This window comes from Lethenteron reissneri, chromosome 10, assembly GCF_015708825.2.
Source record: "Lethenteron reissneri isolate LAM-NWPU_2019-01 chromosome 10, ASM1570882v1, whole genome shotgun sequence".
Classification (NCBI taxonomy): domain Eukaryota; kingdom Metazoa; phylum Chordata; class Hyperoartia; order Petromyzontiformes; family Petromyzontidae; genus Lethenteron; species Lethenteron reissneri.
In genome coordinates, this window is record NC_083788.1 from 7,188,893 (window position 1) to 7,216,100 (window position 27,208).

A 27,208-nucleotide genomic window follows, 5' to 3' on the forward strand; every position below is an offset into this window, starting at 1 on the left:
TGATGAAGGCCTCCGCCAAGTTAACTCGGCCAGGAATTACCACCAGATTGACCCCCGATAGGTTAATTTAGCCATAATTCAAACCAGTCAGTGCTTTCTCGAGGTCCAACACAGAATTACCACCAGGTGAAGACTTCGACTGAGTCAATGTCACATACCAGCGATCGCATCTGCCAGGTTTGAAATGAGTGCGTCTTGTATTTCAGCTGGAAATATTGCAAGCACGTGCCGTGAAGGCAGAGATGCAGGCACTGGAGTCGATCTCGCCAGGGCTACTTAGCCGCTACTACCTGCCCAACAAACTGCGATTTGGGGGGTGGCTGTGAGCAACTCTATCAGAGGTGGCTCTGGGCTTGGGTGTAGCTATTACAGGAACAAACTCAAAGGACAAACATGTTTACATTTTAAAAGTACACTTGCTCGGTTTATGAAAAATGACTAGGCTAGGTTATTTGTGTCCACTTGTTTTGAAAGATTACATTAAAGATAACTTGTTCTTCTCTGCTCTTATGAAGTGCTGTGAAACATATTGGTAGATTTGTGCCATTGTGAACTTTTATATCAATTATGATATAAATTAAGCAAAATTTCAGGCATCTTATTTGTGGCCATCTTGGATTTGTGTAAAGTAAATCTTTATCTTGATAGCTGTCTGTCCTTGGAGAAGACTGCGACGTCACTTTCATACGTCTAAATACATCGGCGCAGCAACACCACTGGAATCTGAAGGAACACCTAAACTTACTTTTCAAGTAATTTTCTCATTCATGAAGTTTACAACTCATGTTGGCTAATCCAACACACACCCTCGATATGCATCAACAGCTGTTTGATTTTGCGTTGCGTCTTCCTTCAAAGATCCTGGAACAACACGTAATGTGGATTAAGTCACACATTTAATTTAGATGCTGTGGCTATAATAAAACGGTCATATGACTTAAAACGTGACTGCTTTGAGCGATCAATGAACCAAGATAATTTTAGTCAAGAGGCAACGAGCGTCACTGCTGCTACGACAGTCACTAAATGTTTTCCTCCAACCCTGTTAAGTATTTAAGTTTATTTATTTGGCTGTCAGACGATGGTCTCCTGTGGCTTTGTGTCTTACACCTGCCAGATGTTTGTGCAGACCTGCTGTCTGGTCTGCTGTGTCCACAAAAGAACACGATTCCATCAAATTACAAATGTCCTCGGCATGTGGATCCTAATATTCAAGCTGTTGTTTACCTTCTGAGTTAGGAGTCTGCAGCTGCTGTATCGCTCACTCAGTGCTCGACATTTTTTCCAATAAATGTGTTAACAGCTCATTATTTAATTTATATTTATAGCTCAGTGGCTCGGCTAAATAAAGCGTCGTATGCGCTCACACCCAACTTGAGTTGTGTACAGCTTTCCTGAAATGTTACGCATGCTCTGACCTTATTGTGTATGTTTACCAGAATCCTGTGTTACAAGGTTCAGAAAGGTTGTACGTGCATCTGTTAACCGTGTCTCAGTGAGACTACATTTAACATGGTTCATTTATGTGTTTACCATCATATGATGAGTACAGCAAGGGGTATTCCTTTAACCGGTGCTTGTAGATGGAGCCTCCACGCTGCAGAGGACACACATACATACTCCGTCACACAAAAAACTACAAGACAAAGATATTCTCTTTATCCCAGACAAGTTGTTGAAGTAAATAAAGAACAATGTCGCATATACGATCATCACATATATGTCCTGACCATTTAACTGCCCACGAGTGCAGTAATTGTGTGTGCTGTGACTGTCATTTTCTTCGGATGTTCACAAATCCAACCTTTTCATATTCAGCAATGTGTTCTTAACCTCGCGTACATTTACTTCTCAAACACTGTATTTCCCATGATTAAAGCAGTTTGTGCTTGATTTTTGTCCAGTGGCCTATTTGTGCATGGCTTTTCCATCATTCTATAGATCTTCACACATCTGACATGTTCACATATCCACCTTTAGTCCTATACATCTCAGACATGTGACGTATAGTGTGGTAAGCAAGCACACCTTAAGACTACGATGCCAAATAAGAGCAGTGTAGCCAGCACCACATCATAGCGATATATCACGTCATCAATAAAGGAATGTCATGATTCACCCTACTATGATGCCATGAATTTCCATACGTCGGGGTCACAATTTAAAAAGAAATTTGGTTGTATAATTTGTACTGTTTCTATGTTATTGTCTGTTCCGTATATTCTCCCTCGCCTGTTCAATTATCCTAAAACAACTATTTTCATATAAACTGTACAAACAGTAACTACAATACATTTAAAACAAGCACAATTTTATGCATATCATAAACATAATACATTTGAAGCATTACATAGCAAACATCAAGTCCTCATTTTAGTCTGGCACGGTTTCTTCCGTAATAAGTGGAGGAGCAAGTGTCTATTTGTATTTTTAACAAAAGGAACATTAGGGGCCGTCCATAAATGACGTCACGCACCTAGGGGGGGGGGGGGTTTGAGAAATGTCACGTCACATCAAAATGTGAAATTTTAAATAAATATAGACAACACGTTCTACTTAATTAAAAATACTTTTATACTTTTTAATAAATGTTTTCTCCTACATCAGAGTGCAGCGCTACATTAAATACGCACTGCAATGACAATAGTTTAAAGCGATTTGAAGCATGTTTAATATTTTTTTTGGGGGGGGGGGGTCATATTTGAGGGGGGGTCTGATTTTTGTAACGCCGTGTGACAAAGGGGGGGGGGGGGGGTCAAAAATGGTCCAAAATCGCGTGACGTCATTTATGGACGGCCTCTTAACAGCAAAGCGGTACCAGAACCAAAGCGTTATAAATAGGTCTCGATCTCGCCATCACTCGCATGACTGCATTGAGCAATCCAGCTATTTTGTGTCTTCTAGGCATGAAGCGGATATGTAGGAATTCATTATTTATTATGTGGTGTGTATGTAATGGGTTCACGTAACCACTGCAGACATTAGAGGTGCTACATTCACCACAATCTAAAACATCTATATGTATAATATGATAATGGTTTTTTACCCTTCTATCTGGCAACAAAACTGACACCTTTTTTTACAAGGAGTCATGTTTGCATAGACCACAATACCTGCAGTCATAATGCAAACAAAAAACATAACTCTGATAATGTGCACTGTCCTTGGAAGTTGATTGGTCCACACCCGAGACAGCTTTCCTTAGAGCCTAGTCTCACATGGGTTGGACCAGATGACGCCAAAAGGCGCACAACTCAGAGACAATGCACCATCAGGTTCCAATGGTGTATAATAATACTTATTTAACAAACAAAAAAATTCATCGTATTGCGATCCTGGATCAAGATAATGTATCTAATCATGAGGGGGGCAAATCATTACATGGCTGATGTCTACCGGTCATGAATATTTAGTATCCTTTGCTGAGACTAATTTGCCATGATCATCATCAGGTGCATGCAGTGTACAGTGGCTTAATTTACATGATAAAAAACAAATGGTAATCAAAACAATGTGGGAGCGTGCGGATGTTGTGGGGATTGGAGTTGAGAAAAATTGGTTTACAGAGTCGTCAGACGCTCAGCTAGATGTTGTCTGCCTCTGTTGCCTCTCACACCTGCTTTCGCTGGCTTGGTCCGGCCGCTCCCAAACAACGTGCAATGGTGGTGTCTCTATTCCTTCCACAAACCCTGCACTCGCACCATCCATGGCCCCTGGTTGCCCATCTGCAGCAACAACGAAAACCATTTAGGTTATGTAGGTGCATGTACAAGGGTGTACAAGGGTGTACCAGTTTGTGTCTGTGAGTGTACATGTGTGTATGCACGTATGAGGGTATGTAGGGAAGAGCAGAGGTGCCTATGGGGGTGTATGCGTTGAGCCGCTGGTGCAGGTCGCGCAGCATGTATTTCAGGTGGGCAATGGTGTCACGCTGCTCCATGCGCAGCAGGTCCAGCTGCCAGTGAATATCCAGCACCTCCTGGCACACCGACGACAGAGAGCCCGATGGAAATGGCCTGCGCACACACGCACAGGCATACATACATGCAAACACTTGCACACAGATCCGTGCAAACACATGCATTGACACCATGAGCTACTCCATTCCCATCCGGGTCTGTGGGCTTGGAACCAGGGACTAACCGGGGAGACTGAGGCCTGGTGGTGGAAGACATCTCCTTGGTCTCTCCGTTTGTGTGGTCATCATGCACGTACTCCCTGAGTTCCTCCAGACCATCCTTCCAGAAAAAAAATTAAACATTGCATCAGGTCGTCGTTTGAGGGCAATTCAACATAGAGGAGGCCCAGGAAATGTTTATACCACTTGCCCCAGACCAGTGGTAAATGTTTTGCACATATCCATCAAGTGTACTTTAATCTTAATCACTGATCATTGAGTGATGACTACGACTCCCCATAAAAGATCAAAGCATGGCGATTACAAGTCTCAATGAAGATGCAAACTACAATAATTTAGGAACATCAATGCACTGAGAGGATCAAAAATGGTAACTGGCAATATATGTACATAAAATGGTTCACCAACTCACTAATTGGCTGACCTGATATTATCGGGAGAAATAGTGCACCTCTCACACTAGCATTTAATAACAAAGAGTTAACAAGACTGAAAATAAACAATACATTAAAACTGTCCAATGTGCTAAGATGGAATTCGTACTCAGGTAACTGAGATTACAGTGCAATAAGCAAATGATGCCCCGCACACATCTACACACATAACAATGTATACATGTAGGCTTCTACACAATACAATCATTCACACGCAGAATCAGTGACATGCATACCTGGATTTCACACGCTGCCGTGAGCAACTCGGAATCTGTCTGTACCGCACTGCAATATAAAAAACAACACCACGTGAGTCTACGATGTGCTTTTGGGTGGTACCGTGTATTCGTTATGTTGTCTGACGTTTCGCTCTATATGCTGGGAGCTTTTTTAGCAAGTGAAACATTGGGCATCATGCTGAACAACAAGCGGTACAACCCTAAATCCGGCATAACCGTGAAAACTTACACACTAATAAATATACAAGTCTATACTCTTTGGTTCTTTCGGTAAAGGCACGTCGGGAAAAAAAATTGAAATAAATAAATATTTAAAGTAAATTAAATCACGTTTCGATTGCAACACCGAAAGAACCAAAGAGTTATGGATCCTTGCAGCCACGAAAACTTCAAATCTAGAATGAAATATACGAGTCACTCAGAATGACAATCAGGTATTATTGCCAGTGCGCCCATACACTTTCAAAAATAAAACTTGTGCTGCTTTAGCAATCAGGGTAAATTTGTCCAAAGGCCCAAAGTACCAAGTGACCAGCAATAAACAACGCGATTGTCATAAATAATATTTGTGATAGGCGCTAATAATTTTCTTGAATTTATTCTGCTGATATTAATCTTGAGTGGATCGATGCCGGCAGGGGACCCTGATGGCGGATGACGGCTGGCGTCACCCCTCCAGTGTGTGTGGGAATGCCTTCGTCTGCTTCCGATTAATTTTTAGTTGATAACGGTGATGACAATGGGGAAATGTTGACGCTGATGACATTTTAGAGAGAAGAGAGGAAAAGCGGCGGGCGAGGTGGTGGGGAGGCCGTGCGTGCGTGTGTGCATGCACCGTTCGTGGCTGTAGGAGGCGTGGAGTGGCGAGCATTCGTCGTGCAGGAACCGGCGAGTGACCTCGCGATCCCCGCGGAAGAATACGCTCTTCTCTAGCCCCAGCAGCACGCTGGCGCGCTGCATGTACATGTTGGCACGCGGGTCCTCGCTCACACTGCATTCGGACACGTACCGTCACCACTAGTGTACCGCGGTATAGCGGCGATACAATATACCATGCAATGTGATGTCCGCGATAATTGCACTGTCCGTTTTGCTGCATATACCATGATTATCGTTGCTCATTGAATTATCTTTTAGATATGTTATTTCCCGAGAAAATAAGTACGAACTAACAAACCCCTAATAATTAATGTTCTAAATAAATACCTATTATTTAGTGCTTTGCTAAATGTTTTGGTAGTCACTGATAGCATGGTCGTTATATGAAGTAATTTTGTGTGTAACTGACAGCTTGTGTACTCATACGTAGGTTGTAAACTTGCAATTATTAAACTATTTGTGGCAGGTTTATGGCAATTTAACTGTAGTTGAATAACTCAAGATTTTAAGTAAAACATTCATTGTGATGCTCTTTTGTGTGCAGATCATTGATGATCAGGCTGGCACCACCAACTCACTACACTTGTTATTAGGTGTAGTGGTCACCTGAACTTGTACCAGTTCAGATATCATTAACTGCAGATGTTAGCCATGTCCGGGAATCGAACGCAAGTCCAAGGGTTTGTCGTGTAGTGCGTTAACCACTGCACCACCCCGAATCATAACAATTCATAAAATCGCTGGCAGAGTAGTGGGAGCTGTTGTTAGAAGCAGAAATCAAGAGTGTTGTTGAGGGCACGGTTGAGTGGGTTGTCGATCGGCTGAGAGCGTGGGGGTAGGACAAGGGGGCGGGCGACCTCTCGTAGGCGTCGTTGAGCATAGCCACGAAGATGTTGAGACAGACGATGGAGACGAGGCCCACGTAGGAGACGACGAGCAGCGGGGTCATGAGCGGCGCGTGGGCCAGCATGGCCAGTGCCTCGTATTCGTCCGTAAAGCCCAAGCGCAGCACTTGGAATGCTGTCATGTGACCCGATGCCAGGGTCTCGATGCCAGAGTCTACGCAAAGCGCCAACATCATCATCAGCGATGTGCTTATCGTCAGCAACTTGACAACGACCACATCCTCCTCATCTTTGCCATTGACACGTGAGCATCGTGAACAGTAATGACTGCGAGTGGTATGTGGAACAAGGTAATGCGACCGCATGCTTTGGAATTTATAGGTAACATTTTCACTGACACGCGAGTCGGGCGCGTTGCATTTGAACAGGCTTTCCCTCTCTCCGCGCAATAAGGTGATCGGTCGCTGTGACGTCGCCAGCGAGAAGTGAGGCTCACTGTGGAACACGAGGAGGAACGCGATGCTGTACGGCACAAAGAACTGCAGGAGGAGGAAGAGGAGCTTGAAGAAGTGGACCGCCATCTTGCCCAGCATCACGATGAAGGGGCCGATCACCCTGTGGCTCGCAGTAACCCACACGTGTTCACACACATCACAGAAAGATCCTCTGCACACCCTTTTACGGGCTATTGGAAAGTGACGTTAGTAAGCACCTTTTGAGGCAGGCAGCACATGCAACGGTAGTGCAGTCAACATCACGCGCAGCCGCCTATGTATCCCTATTACGAATGTTTTACAGAATGCACCATGTACCCATTTTAGACCGAGTCAACCAATGGGAGGTCCAGGACCGGTTCAGATATCATTCTCCAATGATGTTAGCCCAACCACACATACACCTACCCAGGAACTCCTGTGGAACTGATTTGTCCACTGACTATTCAGTGGTCGTCTAAGCAGTGACTGCTGTTCTTGCATTGAGTGAGGAGACATCTGCCTAGGACCCCAAGCGAGCACCTTCTAAGGCCAACACAACATAAGGGGGTGTGGCTAGAATGATAGAAGTTTAATACAGGTAGGAACAACAGGTTCCACACTGCCCACCAGGGATTATTTGTCTGTCGTACATATGGGGAGGGTGGGAGGGGTGGGGTTGGGTGGAGAGGGGAGGGTGGGGAGGGAGGGGCTGGGTGGGGCTGGGTGGGGAGGGGCTGGGTAGGGAGGGTGGGGCTGGGTGGGGTGTGTTTGGGGTGGGGCTGGGTGGGGAGGGGCTGGTCACCCCGTGGTGCCCTTATAAAACTCAACGTTTAACCTACACACTACACTATACACGACACGATACACTACACTTATACAGGTCGGAACAACAGGTTCCACACTGCCCACCAGGGATTATTTGTCTGTCTGTCGTACACGAATGCGCTGTCCAACCAAGTTCCTACCTGCCCACTCTGAAGGAACGTGTTCAAAGTCATAGTGCGGTTCACTAACCACTATACAACCGTTTTCCATACACTTACAAATAAATGCAGACAAATTACACATCACACACAGACACAAGCGCGTGTGTAAACTGGGTCCCACCAGAAGGACCGCATCTGCTTGAGGTTGCACAGCCACAGCGGTACTATTGCCACGGCTGCCAGGCGCACGTGGGTGCAGGCGAGGGCGGCGCTCGGCCTTATCACGTCCGCCACGTGTGTCACTAGCGCCGCCAACAGCACCAGCAGCACCACCCAGTCCAATACGTTCCTGCAACGGGGGACACAGGCACATGGCGCACACACACACACACAGGTGAAACACGGGTGGTTGAGAGACAGGTAGCCGAGGCACGTTGGGAGAAACAAGCAAAGGAAATGTGTTGTCTGTGTATCCCTGTTTTCTTTATAGCCATGAGTAAGAGAGTTTGGAACAAGACTGTGTACTGGGAAGTGCTATATGTATGACAGATAGGGGAGGTGAGGACATAGAGGCATACTGTGTGGATGCGAAAATACGAAAGTAGTGGGATGGGAGGAGGTAGGGGTCACTGTTACGGGAATCGAACCATTGCCTCGACACGCGGTGGGTCAGTGGGGAGCGCACTCACTGCTGTCAACCCAGCCGTCCAGCAGAGCTTACCAGTAGTCCAAGAAGTAGAAAGCCTGTGATTTTTTCAGCTTCTTCATCTGGTTCTGAAGGTAGACGCTTTCCTGAATGCAGCGATAACCAAAGACAATTTGTACACCCAAAATACATCCAGAATTAATGCAGTGGGATAGCTATCGAGTGTGCAGGCGGTGCAATTGCACCGGGGCACATGGGCCAGTCTATATATCAATGTGTGGGCAAATTGGACAGGGGACGGTCACAATTTATTCCTTGTACCAGGGACCATAGGAAACAAGCTAGCACATTATACACATTGGGACGTACGGACATATCAAACATATTAAAGAAACTAGGATATGTGGACACTGGAACATTATAACACACTTGAGTACAGCACAAGGACACAAGATGACAATTAAGTCCACGGCAGACTGGGCTGTCGGGCTGGGCTGCAGGAGTCAGAACGGAACGAGCACCCCCCGAATCCTCTGACCTCAGGCCAGCACGGGTGGCAGAAGCGGCAGTCGCTGATGATCTCCTGGTACCGCAGCTTCTTCCAAGCAGCGAACGAGCGGCGAGAGGAGAGGAGCTGGCGCACCTCGAGCACCAAGCGCAGCAGAGCGTGAGAGCCGCACCACAAGGCGAGCGCCACCCGCCACCAGTCCTGGCCAAAGCAACGGCTTTGTACGTTAACTTAACGGCTGCTTCTTCTTGGTTATTTCGGTTAAGTCACGTAGAATGGAAATAATAAAATAAAACATAATAAAATAATTCTCACGACGTTTCGGCCACAACGCAAGTAGCCGTCCTCAGGTGAAGACCAGGTCTGTCGGGGAGACAGCGTCGGGGAAGACAGTGTCATTCAGACGCTGTCTCCCCGACAGACCTGGTCTTCACCTGAGGACGGCTGCTTGCGTTGTGGCCGAAACGTCGTGAGAATTATTTTATTATGTTTTATTTTATTATTTCCATTCTACGTGACTTTACCGAAAGAACCAAGAAGATGAATCCCTGCAGTCACGAAAGCTTTAAATCGAAATTTAACGGCTGCTGATAAACGTTAACATGTCAACTCGTACAGCTCTCCTCCAATGGGTTTTCAAATTGTCGTGTGTCGTTCAGCACGATATCCGACGTTTATCTCCCTCCCTCCTCTTCTGTCAGTTTGACATTTCATTCAATGTGTTGGAATGGAAGAAGCTCCAAGGCGGGTCGAGAAAAATATCAGACTGAAGAAGCTCCCAGCACATGGAGCCGACCGTCACAATTCGTGCCGAACAACACATGGCACAACCAGAAAATGCTTCACAGAGCTGTGGTTACATCAGCGTTGACACCAGCGAGCTACAGCATGACTTTCAACATTTTGCTCCACGGGACCGTACTAAAGAAGCTCTCAGTATGTGCAGATACATCTCAGCCATCACGCGAAAAAACATACAGTATATCCCGCAAACACATCATGGTGTGATGGCTACATGCGAGTGTTCATGCTAGTGAGCTGTGGCAGGCAGGTGCAGTGCGATGCGGGGCGGCCGTGCCTTGGGGAAAGTGTAGACGTGGCGACGGGGCCACGGCACGGCCACCAGCAGCACCATCCACGTCACGATGAACGCCATCTTGGTGGTCAAGGTCCAGCAGTTCCCTTTCCTGTGGGCGCACACATACACACATCACCATCGCGTGAATAGACAAATACATGTGTTTATACTGGTAGGAACCTCCTGGTTCCACCAGCCCACAGGGGATTATTGTGTCCGTCCCTTCCGTCGTGCATCCAAATATGGGAGTGGGGTTGGGTGGAGAGGGTGAGGGTGGGGAGGGGCTGGGTGGGGAGAGGAGGGTGGGGAGGGGCTGGGTGGAGAGGGTGGGGAGGGGCTGGGTGGAGAGGGTGGGGAGGGGTTGGGTGGGGAGGGTGGGGCTGGGTAGAGAGGGGAGGGTGGGGAGGGGCTGGGTGGGGGGCAGAGGTCGCAACCGGGTACCCGATATAACATTGATTATTTAAAACATTATGCATGCATCATAAGCTTAAGATATGATATTAATTGATAAATCAATAAGATTGTCACACCTCTCGTAGACACCCTCAGACTGGAGCCTGACAAAAGGAGAGAAACAAACCTCTTAGATGAGATTAGATGGAACACTTACAGGCCGTATGCATTCCACTTGACGTCGATGAACATACGTACGACCGGGTGGTCCACGACCTGATACAGCCGCCTCATCACCACGAGCTCCAACTGCCAACATCGACAAGGCAGAGGGGGAGGAGGGGAAACGAACAGTGGCAACAGCAGGAGAAAGATTGTGGTGGAACAGGCACTGCTACACCCCTCACCTGCGCATGAGAAATCTGAGTGGTGGCGCAAGATGTGAATTAGCTATCACACTGCAGACAGCAAGGCTCTGTGTCAAAGGCCCAAGTCAACGTTCACTCCTCTGCTGCCCTCAATCTGGAAATCCCTTTCCCCCAGCCATCCATGCTGTCAATTTGATTTAATTGATTTCATGGTCTTTCAGCTGCCTGTTAACACGTGTATATTATTTATTATTATTTAATATTTATTTATAGCTGGGGACTTCTTCTAACGTGACTCAATACGTGGTTCTAGGAACCCTTTTTAAGCAGGGAACATTTTTAGGAGGGGCAATGCCCAAGCTTAAAGTATTTAATGGGTGGCACTCTCCTGAGCTCAAGGTTACTGCCAGTGGAAGGGGTCAGTGTGTGGTGTTGGTGGCAGCTCCAAGGAGTTGTACATAACTCATCCACAAGAAGATCTTAAATAACGCTTTGTGGGATTATATGCAGCTTAACTTTCTAAAGGTGTGGTCTATTGGTCTATTGCAGGGGTCGGCAACCTACGGCTCCGGAGCCGCATGCGGCTCTTTACGAGCTGCTTCTTGACGATATGTACGTATGTACAGTATGTACTCAGATGCATTGCGGCTCTTGAAATACTGAATTTTGTACCGAATTGGAAAGAAATGGCTCTTCTTGTTATTTTGGTTGCCGACCCCTGGTCTATTGAATTGAATACGTTGGTGCCAATGCTTACCAAGCTCTTAACAGGCTTTTCTTGATTATCTGTATATAAAAACAAAAATAATAACAAGTCAGTTCCAGTGGCTGCATGTGCATAGTTTCACCCTATAGGCATTAACCAATGTTGTTTGTTGGGTGTGTTTGGCTGTGTTTTATTAATATCTCTGTGCAAGCGGTGCAATGATGCATCGATTCAGTGTTATCGATCAATAAACGCGTGATATATGCATCGAATGAGTCACGTAAAAATAGATGTGTCTTTGATTCGTATGCATTGTATTCAATGTTTAAAAAAATCAAGTTGTTACACACCGCACACGCATGATGATTTTTAAACATGTCCCATGTGAAGTATACAAAGCTCGCTAATTGGAATTCAGCTCTACTTCATGGAAGTCAAACACGGAATCTTTTCATTTCAATCGGCACTCTATACACCTCGTGGAATGTGTTTAGCAGTCATCAGACATGTGCAGTGTGCAAAAACTCAGTATGTATTTAAAAGGAGGCAAGCATTGGTCAGTGAATGGTGGCACAGTGGTCAGTGCACTGCCCTATGAAACCTTTGTTCAATTCCTGTCTATGGCTAACATCTGTTGGAGATTGATACATGAACCGGTCCTGGAACACCATTCACCAATCCACACTCAGTAGCGTGGTGAAGTATGGTCAAACAACCCGCCACAGCCAACACGTCATGGAGAGGCCTTCATCCAGCAGAGGAATTACAAAGAGCTCTACACAAAATATGTTATTACTGCAAGATGTACAGTGGTGGCTTGCAAAGAGACAGTCTTTGGGAAACCCTGTCTTAAGTGGTCGGTAAAAGAAATACCACTGGGTGACAATGGATAGCTCAGTAGGACGTTAACAGAATAATCTAGAATTTCCACAACTGGCTCTTGACTAAACAGCAGAGGCCTCACCGGATTCTGCCGGCTCCAGTATTTTTAGGTAGAAGTATTGCTTCTGGTCAGACTCCTTTATCACGCGGAGCTGGTTCAGCGCTAGCAGCGCCTGATGAAGACACACACAGGCAGCGGGCAAATTATTTTTAAAAACCCCGACGGCACTTGAGTTGAAAAATAGCTGCACCTTGTACTGGTTTCCCTTCTGACAGCGACAGCTGCCTAAAATAAACGTGAAAACTTGGGAAGAAACAAAGAGAACCCACAGACAGAGCAACACATACAATTGGAGAACATTGTTTTCCAATCATTAAGTTATAATTGTTTAACTTACCTCACAAATCTAAAGGTTTAATTCAACGTATAATTTAACTCAAGTTATTTCCTAAATTACGAATACGAAAGTCAAAATTTGAAATAAATAGGGAACAAGACTGATGGCTCAAAAATAATCATGCAGTGATGGTGACAGCAGCGGTCCTTGTGACAGTGGTGATGGATTAGTGGTAGCAATAGCAGTGGAGGTGGTGATGGTAGTGGTAATAATAGCAGCAGCAGTGGTAAAAGGAGCAGTAGTGGTGTTGGCGCTAGTATTCGTGATGACAATGGTTGCGGCAGTGGTAATAGCAATAGTCGTGGTGGTGAAAGTTGTGGTAGTTGTATCGGTGATGGCAGTGGCAGTATTATTAGCAGTGTTTAAAGTAGTGCTAATGGTGATGGTAACAGTGGTAGTAAACGTTGACGCAGTAGTCGCAGTAGGGGTTATAGTGTCAGTCGGAGCAGTGGTGGTGCTATCAGTTGTCATGGCGGTTGTTGGTGGCTGTGCTGGTGTCACCATGTCAGGAACGGTGTCGAGAATGACGCTCAGGCAGGATGTCCCCAACGAGTCCTCGGCACCAGCGTCCGCCCCCACGTTCAGTAGCAGCTGCACCGTGCCGCGCTGGCCTACCCAACATTTTAGTTGTGGTTGTGTTGTTAAAAAAGTCTCAAGCACAGGAGAAAAGGAGGACTTGAGACAAAATTTGGATAATAATTAGCATGTATAGGGTGCTTAAATTTCTCAGCAACTCATGAGTGCCTCACATCTCATATCAACTATTTCTATGCCCTTTGCAGTTTAGCCAAGGGGACCCCCAGTGGCAGCTGTACAGGTGCATCACAACATATAATCAGCACTGGCCTGTAAATCGACATGAGTTAGCCAGTAGGGAGAGATGGTGTTATATGGATTTTCCCAATTCAGTAATTTTGTGAGTAATTTACCAAATTTGGACCGTGAACCTTGTATACATGGCCTACCATCTTTTTGAATGTCACCAGTTCTATAACGTCCACTGTGCAGCAGACGGTGTGTATTCATGGTTAGTACGCCTCGCAGCATTAAGCAGGTCGGCCGCTGGGCAGGAACCGCAAGCCTCCGCAACAAGCGGCAAACACGCTACCACTTGGCCATGTCAGCCAATTTCCCATCGACAAAATTCGACCCATCGCGGTGGTGCTGGCGGACCTACCGTGCTTGGCGGCGAGGAAGAGCGGTGTGCGAGCGCAGTAGTCCCGGGCGTGGATGTTGGAGAGGCGCCGGTATAGACACTCGAGGGCGGCTCGCGCGCCGTGCTTGGCGGCGTAATGAGCGGCCGTTTGAAGCTCCTCCCGCGTCGCCGCCTCCACATCGCCTGCCCGGGGCCAAAACCACACACGGCCGCCGAAACGCTTTACTTAGGTCAAGGTCGATTTTTGTACACGGAATTAAAGATACGGTCAGTAACAATGTCGTATATAAAAATTTATATATGTAAGCAACTTTAGAAAATGACAGTTACACAATGCACAAATAAAGGTTAATGGAACCAAATAAAGTTCAAAGTGCTCTACAATAGATAATATGCTTTACTGTACTTTAAAAGTAAGTGAATGGTAGTGGGTGGCAGCGGTGTCAATGGTGGTGGTGTTAGTGATTTGCGGCAGTGTTGATGGCATCAGCGGCGATGGAGGCGGCTTTAGCGCGCGACAGCGGTGGCCGTGGCCACCTCCGTGCTTCACAAAGAAGTCGATGACATTGGGGTGGTCCAGTGCGGCAGCCACGTGCAGGGGCGTGCGTCCGTTCGTGTCCGGCTCGTCAACGTGCGCGCCACGTTCCACCAGGAATCGCGCCGCGTCAAGGTGCCCTGCCTGCGCCGCCTGTACGAGCGCGCACACACACACGCAGGCATTATAATACACAAAACAAAGATCCCCCTGTAGCCTTTAGCAGACTGTCGGGACAAGTGCTGTTAGTGAGCACCTATGAAAGATGGCATGAAAGCACAAGGTAGGTGTGGGCAGCGCCATGCCTGCTGCCTATGGCTCCCAAGTGGTGACGTTAACACACCACACCAGGTACTCATGTAAGACTGAGTTGACCTAGGGAAAAGCACAGGGGACCGGTTCACCATTGATTTGGCCATGGCCAGGAATCAAACTCAGATCGCCGGGTTCGCAGCGCAGGTGCACGAATCACTACACTGTCGTTTAACCCTTATACAAACACACACACTAGCGTAACATTTTTAACTCAAATGAATTCAACAGGTCTTCCAGAAATATGATCCAACACAACTGCGCATTTAAAGGCACTGATCTGGAAAGAGGCTTTTCAGGAGCTTGGGGACATTCGGAAATTGAAAGGTGAAGTTCATAGTGGCGCGATCGGAACGCTAATGGAGAGCAACCCAACCATGTGCAGTGCCGTCTGGCCGTACTGGTCCTTGGTGTTCACGTTGGCACCGCTTCCAATGAGGCTACTGAGGAATCCAACGTCAAGCTGCTGGGTCAGAGGGCAGAAAAAAATACAAGAAAATCAGCACACTAATGGAGCCTTTGCTGTCTGCTGATTGAGGTGGGCATAGGTGGTGGATTTAAGAAACTTGTCCAATCAATCTTTACTTTATCTGCCAATATCGCACTCAATAGCGGGAATGGTACAGGGGGCATAGAGGAAAAGGAATGAAAAAAAAACTGTCACGACCTCAGTGGCTAACACGGACTGAGCCAAGTAAATTGGAACCTAGTCCATAATAAAATGCAATCGTGTGCAACGAATATCATCAGGTAAGTAGTAAATAAAATAAATAATAAGTAAAGAAACAGAGAGGTTTTTTGTTTTCTCATTTTACATTTTATGAGGAGTCAAGTCTGCATAGGTGTGTCTTGCACAGACTAAGGAATTGAGAGACACTCGGCGCGTTTCGGATGTCCGGTGGCAGGCGGGGTGTTCCAGATTTTTGGGGCTGCGTTCGAGAAGGTTCGTCGCCCCAGCGCCGGGTGAAACATCCTGGGCTGGGCAAGTCTCGCCGTTCTCGTGGAACGGAGTGTGCAAGTCTAGCGAGTTATCATTACACGATGGAAACATCTGGCCTAATATAAATAACACGAATAACTACACCTAAACACAGGTGGGGGAAGCTCTGATCACCTCATGCTGCTCTCTGTCACCGCTGCCCAGTCTGTGGAAGTACTCCAGGAAGGCCGTGTTCAGTTTTGCCTCATTGGGTGGTGGTTGATCCTTGCTGCTGATACTTGCACAGGCCTCATGTGGACTCGAAGCTGCTCAGGGTCACGGGGGATCATGAAAGTCACAGGGTGGGGCTGGGAGGAGACCTTTCGATTTCCACGATACGTGACCTCCATAACAAAAACAAAACTGCTCGCTCCAATGAGCAGATAGCAAACATTGGAAGACACTGAAGATCGACCACCACTGATATCACTGCTTGCAATTTTTATCATCTCGACGCACGTCCGATTAGCACGGTTGGCTAAGTACGGTGCGAAAGAAGTTCAACATACATACATATACATACATGCACTAAAAGAAGAATTGCTCAAGCAGCTGGAGCAGCATCTTTGGGTGGAGAATCCCCTCCATTCTGGGTCCACCGGGTACTGCCACACACACACACACACATTATATCAGTTCATCAAACGGCAACCATCTGTTCGTGAGAACCTATTCAGGTCTTCACGGTTGCCGTGTTAAATCCCATAAAGACAGCGGAGACCTCAAACTGCATCGTAGCCGTGTGACCTTTAATTGGTTAACTGATTAAAATTGATGATTGCACTCAAGATACATGCATACAATGGCATCACGAGGGACCAATTTTAGTGGCAATGTATGCACATTATAAACACGTGCACCTTTTATAATGGAGAAAACGCGACTGAATAGACGAGATAAAAATATATTTTAATATAAAACCGTGACCTTGAAGAATGGTGACAATCAAATCGTGTTGGAAGCGCAGGTGATCCATGACATGCTTCCTGAATTGGTCCGTGGTAAGCCTAACAACACAGTACTCGACAAGCGGTCGTATTACTATAAAGGGCTCCCGCAGTGGCTTTGGGAGAGGACACAAAATATGGAACCCCTGAGACACGCTGATTGGAGAACATATGGCCCCACATCCTCAACTAACATGACATAATCCTAATCAGACATGATCTATCTACTGCAGGAGACATGCCTCACCCATGTCAACACCATCTCTCACGGTATTGCAATACAATAATACCGTTATCCATGTCACTCATCACATGAGCTGATCTCATCATACCCAGTGCTCATCCTCACTCCTTTGGCTGTCATTCTGTCCCTAGTCTCGTCCATGATCACTTTTAGTAATACGCTCTTATCCAAGCCGTTCCTTCAAGTCAAGATTTTGCCTGTTTTCTGATCCACGCGTTCTTCTTTCTAAACCTCAGTGTGCGTACAGGCACGCACCTCTTAACGCTTATTGTAGTGCTTTTTAGTTTTTGTTACATTCGTTGTGTAGCGTCGTTCCGGACAATTATATTATTTGGTTTTGCAAACGTATTACACGTACGTACGAGTTGGATTCTGGGGCAAGGCTCAAATCAGTGGCGAGTTGATGCCTTAATCGTTCCAGGATTCCACCTTTTTACCAACCCGCATTGGGCAGTGTGGTGAGGTATAATCATATCTGTCAACCCCTTATCAGTGCCTCCTACCTTGTTACAGACCAATGCAGACCTTATTGGTCACCGCGTGCCCCCTTATAGATCTCAACGTGCATGCCACAAAATCCCATCACGAGGGAGAAACACAAATAGACACTCACCACTGAATATGTCAACCCCCTTATCAGTGCCCCCTACCTTGTTACAGACCAATTCAGACCTCATTGGTCACCCCGTGCCCCTTATAAACCTCAATGTTCATGCCACAAAGTCCCATCACGAGGGAGAAACACAAACAAATAGACACTCACCACTGAATATCTGTCAACCCCCTTATCAGTGCCCCCTACCTTGTTACAGACCAATTCAGACCTCATTGGCCACCCCGTGCCCCTTATAAACCTCAATGTTCATGCCACAAAGTCCCATCACGAGGGAGAGACACAAAGACATTTGTTGTTGTATTGAAACGGCCTATGGACCTGAAAACTCAATTTCCATGTAGAAGAATAGGGGTTAAGCCGTATGTGGGTTGACAGCTATGAATCTTTGGTCAAATGTGCCCCCCAATAACCGATACGGTGTGCGGGTAAGGCCTTCATCCCGCAGTGGAATGTACTAAATGTATATTTTGTATAAACGACGACATACATTGATATTATATTATTGGTTCTTTCGGTAAAGTCACGTAGAAGGGAAATAATAAAATAATATAAAACAATATGAATCCCTGCAGTCACGAAAGCTTTAAATCAAAAGACATACATTGAGTTAAGTGATCTGGCTATTGCATTGTACGTTTGTTGAATCGCAACGTACGTAGCCGACCGGGAAGAACGAATTAAACACACACAAAATGATGATCGATGAGCCCATTGGTGACAATTCCACGTTCACGTGGCGGGAGCCAGTCTGTCCACAAGACAACCACTTTATTTACTACAAAGTGGTCGCGATCTTTATGAAAGGCTGTACGAAAACCGAATCCAATCAGATACATCAGGCACATGGAAAATGTTACGTTTATTTATTAACTCCCATATTATAAACACATGAAATACGTTACATAAAAAGTGCACATTTAAGCGAAATGAAAAAATAGCAAAGTCGTATTACAGTACAGTATTGCGAATAGCGTATTACTGCTAACACTAACTACTGTAATCATTGAAAAAACTATACATTGCACTTTCATTTGATTGCAAATACATAATAATAATTAAAGCATGCCACGCAATAACACCCGCGAGTTAATTGATTTAATAAAACGTACCTCCATACGTGAGTTACGTGAAGAAAAACAAAGTTTTTTTTATTTTTTTACAGATTTATTTCCTCTCAAGATGTTCACGGGGGAAAAAAAAGAAACCTCGAATACGTTCCCTAACTTGCACTTTAAACTCGTTTCGTAATTATTATGATAAAAACATTGTAAAGTTTAACAGCGATGTGAGTCGAAGCGCCTCGCTTTTGCGCGGGAAACAAACGACCCCGTGACCCCGTGAGCACGTGGGTCACGTGGTCGTGACGTCACCCGCGGGTGATTTGACATTTCACCAACATTGGGGGGGGGACCAAATCTTCCAGGGGTCTGGGGGTCTCCCCCCTAAAAAAAAATATATAAATTTGAAAAAAAATTCCTCCCATTTCCTGATTAAATATTTAAAAAAACCACTAACACATGGGATGGACTTTTTTTTACAATAATGTCTAATAGTGTATTGTATTACATAGCTCCGTTTTTTTCTTTTTTTTTTACCTTTTCTTGTTTCATTGTATGTAATGGCAGAGATTAGGGATTAATAAAGTACAACCATAACCACAATCATATAAACAGAAATCTATTTTATAGCAATATATTGGGGGGGCATTTTGAGATTATTTGAATATGGGGGGGGGGGGGGGATGTGTCCCCCCCCCAAGTAGCACCCACGACAACCTGTGACACCTTTTTATACCCGTGGTGGTCGCTCCATAAAAGCCACTCTCCAGGCCGAACCCCCCCCCCCTGCTTAGCTTCAGAGATCCGACAAGATCGAGCGATTTAGTAATACGTGAGATCTCCTTTTGTGGTTGTGGTGTTTTCGTGGCCGAGGAGGCAGAGGGAACCTGAGCGTCCTGAATTAAAATAACAATAATAACCCATGTGAAAAGTTATTACATTTTGCACCTACAAACCTTCAACACAATATCATACCTATTTGCTGTACTGCCCCCTTATATGTACCTTATTTTTCCCTGAAGGTGTGCGTAACGCACATTTTTATTGCTCCATCTCAAGCGTGATCCACCAACGCTAGTTTAAAGTGGTTAGATAATTGAAATCATACTTACAATGCAATTTTAACGTCTGGGGAAGATTTACATATTTCCCAGCCCTAACTCTATCTCTAAACAAAAAGACAATCCCGGGAAAACCAGGACAGGTGGCAACTGGACATCACACCACCGTCTCAATATGGGCGGCACAGCCTCCTTAAGCCCCACCCCTCTTCTTTGTGCCGCATTGATTCGCGCCACCACGTGGTCAGCAAAGCAGCGTGATCTGCACGTGGTCGTCGCGTCCCTGCCACAGCATCTCGCCTTCGAAGTTCACCAGCCCATGCTTGCGAGCCCGCAGCAGGATGCCCACGAGTTTGTCGGAGACACGGGCGTACGTGTGGAAGAGTCGCCCAAAGGCAACCTGTGTGCGCCCGTCGCTTCCCGGTTCACCGATGCGCCGGATGAGGTAGCACATCTCCAGCATCTCCTTGCGCACGTCCTGTTGCGCACGAGCCGCCCTCTCGGCCGTCCGCGTGCCCTCCTTGGGCCTCCCGTAGCCCTCTTCACCCTTCTGCGGCAGCGTGGACAGCGCCTGCTCCATGTCGAAGCGCTGGCTGAATGGGTTCAACTTCTGCCTCTCTGTGTAGTCGTCCGACCATTGCTCCCAGGCGCCGCGCAGCCCACCGACACAGCCACCCGAGCCAGGCGGGACGCGCGGACCACCGACACCATACTCCTTGCTACTGCTGTTGTTGCTGAGAGGGACCCGTTGGCGTCTACTAGTACCTGCTGCTGCTGCTGACACTGGCTGCTGCGAACCCCCTTTGGGCTCCAAGTCCATCCCTTTCTTGTTGCTACCTATATCTGTTGCGCCTTGGGACTTACGGGGCTCCTGCTTTGGTTGTATGTCCGAATGAGTGACTTTTTTCAATTCCTGTTTGACCACCCCATTGCTCTGAAGCTGGTCGTCTCGGATGCTATGGGCTTTTGATGGTTCTTGATCCTCCACGACCGTCATGATGGTGGAGTCATGCTCAGCAGATACCCCGTTCAGCTGACTAAGCTGCTTTGCAGTCTGCATGGGAGTGCATTTCTCCGGCTTGGGTGTAACTGCAGTTGGTGTTGGTCCTCGATTGACTGAGTCCTTCTTCACAACGTGCACCTCACCGGAGATTGGGGAAGCTAATGGGCTGGTGACAGGTTTCTTCACTTCCACATAAACATTCTCTGACTCTTTCAGCTTTATGTTGGCGGTTATACTTTGGCATGCATCTGTCGATGGATTGCATATCTTAAAGGTCTTTCCTGCAGTGCTAGTAGTAGGCGAGGTTTGTCCTGATACATTGAAGCTTAGTTTTGACACCTCTTTGAGTCTCCTAGAATCATTCATGTCCTCTTTGGAGCCACTGGTATCTTGCTTTGGCTCGGATTTATGATCACTGGGCCTGTCTCGCTTCGTTTGGAGGGACCCCACTGGGACACGTTCGGTCGGGCTGAGGGTGCCATTGGAGTAAGCTGGTGGGATAGCTGAATGAACACCTTGGTCTGACGAGGTCTTCTGGGAGATGGACACCTGTGAAGTGCTGCGAGATAAGTGTCGGGCGTTCGCCGGGGTCGACTCATAGCTCGTCTTGCCCCATCCACTCGACAGGGTAATCACCATTTTTGAAGAACACAGTGTATTCTCATTCGTTGGTGGGGGCGTCACTGGACCGATCGCCTGGTTCTCAACTTGTGCATTTACAGGTCGATCTCCTCCAATGGGCTTATTCAGATGTTGCAGAGGGGCGGATTGCAACAAAGGGCAGCTGATTGGCGAACGGGCAGAAGCTGGTTTGGTGGGGCTATGAGATTCAGTCGTACAGCATTGATCAGTCTTACAAATGCCGGTGGTCTCACAGCGCAGTGGTTTCTCCAGCTGGGTCGACTCCAATGTTTTGCTCATACTAACAGGCTTTTCTGTTTGTGGTTCAGCAGAACGGTCTTGAGACGCCAGATTGGTGCCCTTGTTGATGCCGTATTGACGTCGCCTGGATCGTTGCACAGGTTGTTGTTGATCCGGCTGAGGAGGCTCTGAATTGCGGGAGCTGATGGCAACACTTGCCTGAGGATTGATGGAATCTTTCGATAGATCAACAGTGGAGGCTTGCTTTGTTATTGAACCGTTTGGTACAGGTTTTTTTTGCTCTGGTTTGCACACATTCGAGGTCGCAATCCGGCCGATGGTGGACGAAGACTCGCATTGCTTGGTGCCATCAGCACGAGTTTCAGCGTTCCCAACCTGCTGCTCCAAACATTCAGATTTTAAACTGGTGTTAGCTGATGGATCAGAGGTAGGCTGTACAGTGCTTGTGTTTGACTTTAGTCCTTCATTCAGCTCGTTTGCTCCGCGATTGGGTCTCTTTATCGCAGGCTGGTTCGACTTACTCGACCTGTTGATCAAACGGAAGCTCGCAGCCTTCTTTGCAGCCGCGCGATCTCGTAATTCTTCCATGACCCCGTTCCACACGACACTGCGCGTCGAATCCTCCTGCGCTGATTCATCTGAGTCGACAGACTCTGAAGAGTCGGGAGGAGAGTCTGCAGAAGCAGTTGAAACTGCTGCAGCATCCTGGTTACCTGCTGGCTCAACTACACGGCATTTTCCATGTGGCTGATGTATCTGATTGGATTTTCCTTGCTGTTGTTGCTGTTTTGGCTGCTTCTGCTGAGGTTGTAGACCTACATGCTTGAGCCCCTGGCCGCTGCGATGGTTCAAAATCAACTTGTTTATAAGGTCTCGCATTTCTTTGTCATTTTGAGTTGTAACATTGTCTGCTGCTTTATCATCCTGCAATGGCTTTTCGAACAGAGTTGATTTGACCTCACTACTGGGCAAGTCGCCATTTGACATATTTAAAATATCTCTGTCTCCATTCTCCCCAGATTCACCACAGGCCTTGTTCTCAAGTCTTTTATCTTCTGATGGCTTCTCTCGTTGACCTGAACTTAGTTCATGGGATTGCTTCTCGGTCTTTGTGTTGGCCTCAATTGAAACACCTTTGGCTTCCAACAATGCACGTTGCTCAATCATCTCACCATTCCGCCTCCTCTCCTTTAGCTTTTCTGACCGTGTCAAACTCAATTCTTGCTTCAGCTGCTCATCGCTTGACTCGTTTAAAACATTACTTCCTTCCAACATTCCACCCTTCTCAACCACCTCACCATTCTGCATCCTCTGTTGTAGTTTTTCTGACAGAATTGAACTCAACTTTTTCTCCAGCTGATCATTGATTAACTTGTTTAAAACATTACTTCTCCCCAACGTTCCACCTTGCTCGATCACCTCACCGTTCCGCCTCCTCTCCGTTGCTTGATCCACCTGAGCCGGCCTCAGTTCGCACTCTGGTTGCGCATCGCTAGACTTGTCAGGGACACAACGGTCCTGCCGTGCACCTCGCTCCACCACTCTGCCGTTCACCGCCCTTTCCTGCAACTTCTCGGAAGCACCGCAGGTCCGATCGTTCGCATTACCCGGGTCATCATCCTGCCGACTTTGTGATCCCTTCCCATCAGTCTCCTCCGCGCCACTTGGCTCGTCTCTCGTGCCGGGGGACGTGGGTTGTGAGGATGGCCCTTGCGTGATGGGTGCGCGGTTGAACTTCTTAAATATATCCCCGAGGGAAATCTTCAGCTCGGACGAGCCTCCCACCACCATGGTGCCTCTTCTCGTGTATCACCGCTCAACCTATCAGCGTGTCAAGGGTGCGAAAGGTACAGAAAGCATGAGAATCTCTGACTCATTCGGTTGCCTCAGTTTCGCTGATAGTGTTAGCCAATTCTGCTTACCAGGAATACACAAAAACCGTTAAATACGATTACATATACAATAAACTATTGTTAGACAATTATCCATAAAATATTAAATACAACTCATATTTAATAGACAAATCGAGTGAATAGTTATATCTTCATATAAGTCGAGTATATTTTATATGGAATACACTGCCTACACAGTTGGTTTGATTGGGATACACAGGAAAATATTAACCGATACATGGACAAGTCACCGATTTCCCATTTAAAGTAGAAGACATCGCTTAATCTACAAGAATAATTAACAAAAACATCCTTTTCCTGATGACGACCGCTTGTTTTGCGATCGAAACGTCGTAGTTTTTTTGTTATTTTTTTTGAACCTATATACGTGACTTTACCGAAAGACCCAAAGAATATAAAAACATTTCCCTTTTGCAAATGTATGTAAATAACAAATGAAGGCAAATTCACGTCTCGGTTTCACATGATAATACATTTTTATTAGGCTTACTTTATTTCATTAATTAAATTTCCAAAGCCTTCATAGTAGTTTTTTTAACCGTAATAAACACCAAGTATTCTAGCAAAATAAGACCAATGTACACACATCTTTAGTTTTGTCAAGATTAGGCAAAGTGAACATTTAAACTGTCATTCGGGTATCATGAGATCAAGCGGCATGGCCTTTAGCGAGCTTGCCAAACACTTACAGAGCCAGAGAGCAGAGCAGCCTCAAGTGCAGCAGCGGCCCCCGTGTGTCTGTGGCTGCCTTTGGGCCTGTGGGTTAAATATAGGACGGTGTGGCATCCCAGGCGCTCGTGCATGCATCTGCCATGGATAAATATAGAGAGGCTGCCACGTTATCTACACCTCCCCTATGCATCAGCAAACTACAAAGTGCACCCAGGATGTTCACGGCTACAACACGCCACCATTGGATGGCTTCTCCCATCTAAATGGACGTCGTTTTGGGGAGAAGAGACGATGGCAGTCAAATCAAGGGAGATCAGAAGTATAAAATAAAAATCACAGCGAGACCACAAAATAAAAAATATAGAAAAATGTAACGATACAAAAATTGAGACGCGATTAAAAAACAAAATTATGAACAAAATATTCCAATTGTTCAATCACTATTAAATACTAAAAAAAACGTCGTGACTATTGTATCCATAACATGTCAGTATTCGAAACACACAGGGTGATACATTTATAGATGTGCCACTTAAACAATGATTGGAGGAACAACACTGGAGGGAAATCCGGTGTCTTCGTTTCAAAGCCTCCACAGGTCTCCCGCCACCAATCTCAATGCACACGTTAAATCTTCTCGCGCCTCTAGCTCTGTAAGACATGGAAAGCATCGTTTTCACAACATCTAATCGGCTGTTGAGACGAAAGTGAAAGGGTCGTTTAAAATCGATGGGGCATAAATACATGCGATTTTATTGCCCTTTATTAAAAACACAAAACCCCACGTATACCGTTGAAGTAAGCGATCGAAAGGGTTAAAGTCAGGTTTGGGATGGCGTAGTTTGTAAGAGTATTCCATACGTGATATTGTTGTAAAAGAGGATTTAGCATATTGAATCATTGGCCTCTCTCTCGAACATTGTATCAGAATGTAAAAACACCTCCGAAGCCGCGAGGCTTTACTTGCGGAGCTAGATTCGGCAACTGTTTGTGGAAACTTGTTAGTGAACACCTTGGCGAGGAATGTAGGCGAGAGTAAATTCATTCTTGTTGATAAAGGAAGGTCAAATGAAATATATAAAAAAATAAACGGATTAAAGTATCGTGATAACCTGCAGATGCTGACCGGAACCATCAATGTATGACTACATCACGCGGAATAATAATACATTTCAACTCATAACGTGCTGTCGGACAGAATTCACTCACTATCACAGACAGAACGACTCATAGGCGCAAAGAGAAACCACAGACAAGAGGCAAAGGCAGCAGCTACGCAGTGATCCGGCGCCAAGAGTTTCCCAAGCTCTGCGGTCCTCTGTATATTAAGGTGTTAATGAGTGTTTGCATGTGGGTAACAAACGGAGCACCCGGAGAAAACGCACGCTTGAGGTGGCAACACTATCGCATACCGATTGAACATGCTATTTGTCTGCATTTTGCTGTACTGACTTATCCTGACGAGCCATGGCAATGGCACTTCATCGATGCCCACGGGAATGAACTTTCACATCTTTTGTGTGATCCACCACATCTTTTGTGTGATCCACCAAGGCTTGCCTCCAGTACTGGATTCGAGATGTGGATAGCCACCACAGGTGGGCCATCGTTATTGTCAGATTTCGGAAGCTAAGCAGGGCTAAGCGTGTATACCGCTGGAATGAATCGTCATGCCCACCAGGTTGTCAAATGTGGTTGTGGGGACGAATAAAATACATCGTTGTACGCCCCCCCCGCCTCCATCAACCCGTACTAACCAGCGTGCGTAACAACAAAAAACTCAAAACATTCGTCAACAACATTGTGGCCTGAAAAGTAAAATTGTTTAATCGGCAACGTTTCGAGAAATGGCCATCAGTCGATTGACAAAAGAGCTGCCCGTGCATGTTAACCACAGAGGCAGGCCGTACGGGAGATTCCTCAGCCAAGCCCAAGGGGGTCTCCTTAACACCAGAACTGGTCACCTCAAGTGACACTCTCCGGTCTGTCAGCTTTTCCAATCAGCGCGGAGCCTCATCCTCCCAGTGCAGGGAGCTGGGTTGAGGATTTCTGGAGGGAGGGCCTGTGCACATTTACAAAGTGTACCCAAGACACATTGGCCGAGACATTCCTATGGGTAGGAGATAGGGGATAAAGTTAGACTTCGATGTGTGTTCAGGTTGCACCCCGTGTTGTTCGGAATGATGTCCGACGTTTCGCTCCACCTGCTTGGAGCTTCTTTAATCATGATTGGAGCACGTGGGGGGAAACGTTGGACATCATGTCGGACAGCACGTGGTATACTACCTGACAAAAACATTGGAGCGCTTATACAGCACAACCACTAGATCCAGCGATATTGATATTGCCATGGTAATTGGTTTGTCTATAGGTGTATATTATGTTAATCCGCAGCCCTTTGTCAAGGTAGCAAGCCACCCCAAGCCGACGTGTCGGTCATGGGGTTGCTGGACCATACTTCACCACGCCGGTCAGTGTGGATTGGTAAAGAGATGTGTTTAGGGTTTAGGTTTTATACCAAAAGTAAAAACTAAGTGTCAACACCCAACTCGTTCATAATTTACGACAGTGGAGAGGAGCCGGGGGAGCGGTGACACAGTGGTTGGCCCACTGCGCTTTGAATCCACAAAAAAACACATTCCTGCGGAGGGAGCTGGTAGGAACGTTGGGTTGATACTCATACTCTTAGGTTTTTTCGGTAAAGTCACGTAGGGAAAAATACAAAATAAATATAAATAATAAAATTATATGAATAATAATGGAAATAAAATAATATAATAAAATAACGTTGGGTTGCTCGATCAATGGCCAGGGTCAACGGCGGCGTGGTGTATTCCGCAAATATGCTCGACTGTGAGGGCGGGCACAAGCCGGCGTGAGTAGGTTAAACGTTGAGTTTTATAAGGGCACCACG

The 27,208-nt window shown here is 46.3% G+C and overlaps 3 protein-coding genes across 4 annotated transcripts in view; 1 reads left to right on the forward strand and 2 right to left on the reverse strand.

Moving 5' to 3' along the window:
- SPO11 (SPO11 initiator of meiotic double strand breaks) overlaps positions 1–1,893 on the forward strand; it is a 14,938-nt gene extending 13,045 nt beyond the window's left edge. Inside the window, 1 exon segment of the mRNA XM_061549368.1 lies at positions 207–1,893. Coding sequence (XP_061405352.1) covers positions 207–326 — 120 coding nt within the window. The 3' untranslated portion in view covers positions 327–1,893.
- LOC133340893 (transient receptor potential channel pyrexia-like) lies at positions 699–18,952 on the reverse strand. Of its 2 annotated transcripts, none has more exons than XM_061549367.1 (23): positions 18,815–18,952; positions 16,422–16,503; positions 16,034–16,164; positions 15,296–15,382; positions 14,610–14,760; positions 14,094–14,255; positions 13,418–13,527; positions 12,601–12,691; positions 11,688–11,716; positions 10,780–10,871; positions 10,170–10,278; positions 9,122–9,292; positions 8,659–8,711; positions 8,119–8,286; positions 7,032–7,150; positions 6,548–6,749; positions 5,647–5,802; positions 4,809–4,857; positions 4,144–4,238; positions 3,859–4,016; positions 3,617–3,725; positions 1,534–1,597; positions 699–861 (listed from the first exon to the last, which is right to left on the reverse strand). In XM_061549367.1, the coding sequence occupies exons 1-22, from the start codon at positions 18,818–18,820 to the stop codon at positions 1,567–1,569; spliced, it is 2,361 nt and encodes a 786-aa protein (XP_061405351.1). In that variant the 5' UTR covers positions 18,821–18,952; the 3' UTR covers positions 699–861; positions 1,534–1,566. The 2 variants fall into 2 exon arrangements, with proteins under 2 accessions (XP_061405351.1, XP_061405350.1); XM_061549366.1 differs by having other exon boundaries at positions 8,659–8,729.
- On the reverse strand, positions 18,552–24,410 carry LOC133340892 (uncharacterized). Its single transcript, XM_061549365.1, has 2 exons — positions 24,312–24,410; positions 18,552–23,530 (listed from the first exon to the last, which is right to left on the reverse strand). Exon 2 carries the CDS (start codon positions 23,498–23,500, stop codon positions 20,069–20,071), a length of 3,432 nt encoding a protein of 1,143 aa, XP_061405349.1. The 5' UTR covers positions 23,501–23,530; positions 24,312–24,410; the 3' UTR covers positions 18,552–20,068.
- Positions 24,411–27,208: the final 2,798 nt, after the last annotated feature.

Excerpts from the sequence above, each read along its gene's own strand:
- LOC133340892 (XM_061549365.1), bottom strand. The coding sequence starts at position 23,500 with ATGGTGGTGGGAGGCTCGTCCGAGCTGAAGATTTCCCTCGGGGATATA.
- LOC133340893 (XM_061549366.1), bottom strand. Across the intron at positions 7,151-8,118 it reads AAGCAGATGCGGTCCTTCTG|GGTGATCGGCCCCTTCATCG; the intron begins GTGGGACCCAGT and ends TGCGAGCCACAG. Across the intron at positions 3,726-3,858 it reads CAACGCATACACCCCCATAG|ATGGGCAACCAGGGGCCATG; the intron begins GCACCTCTGCTC and ends TTGTTGCTGCAG.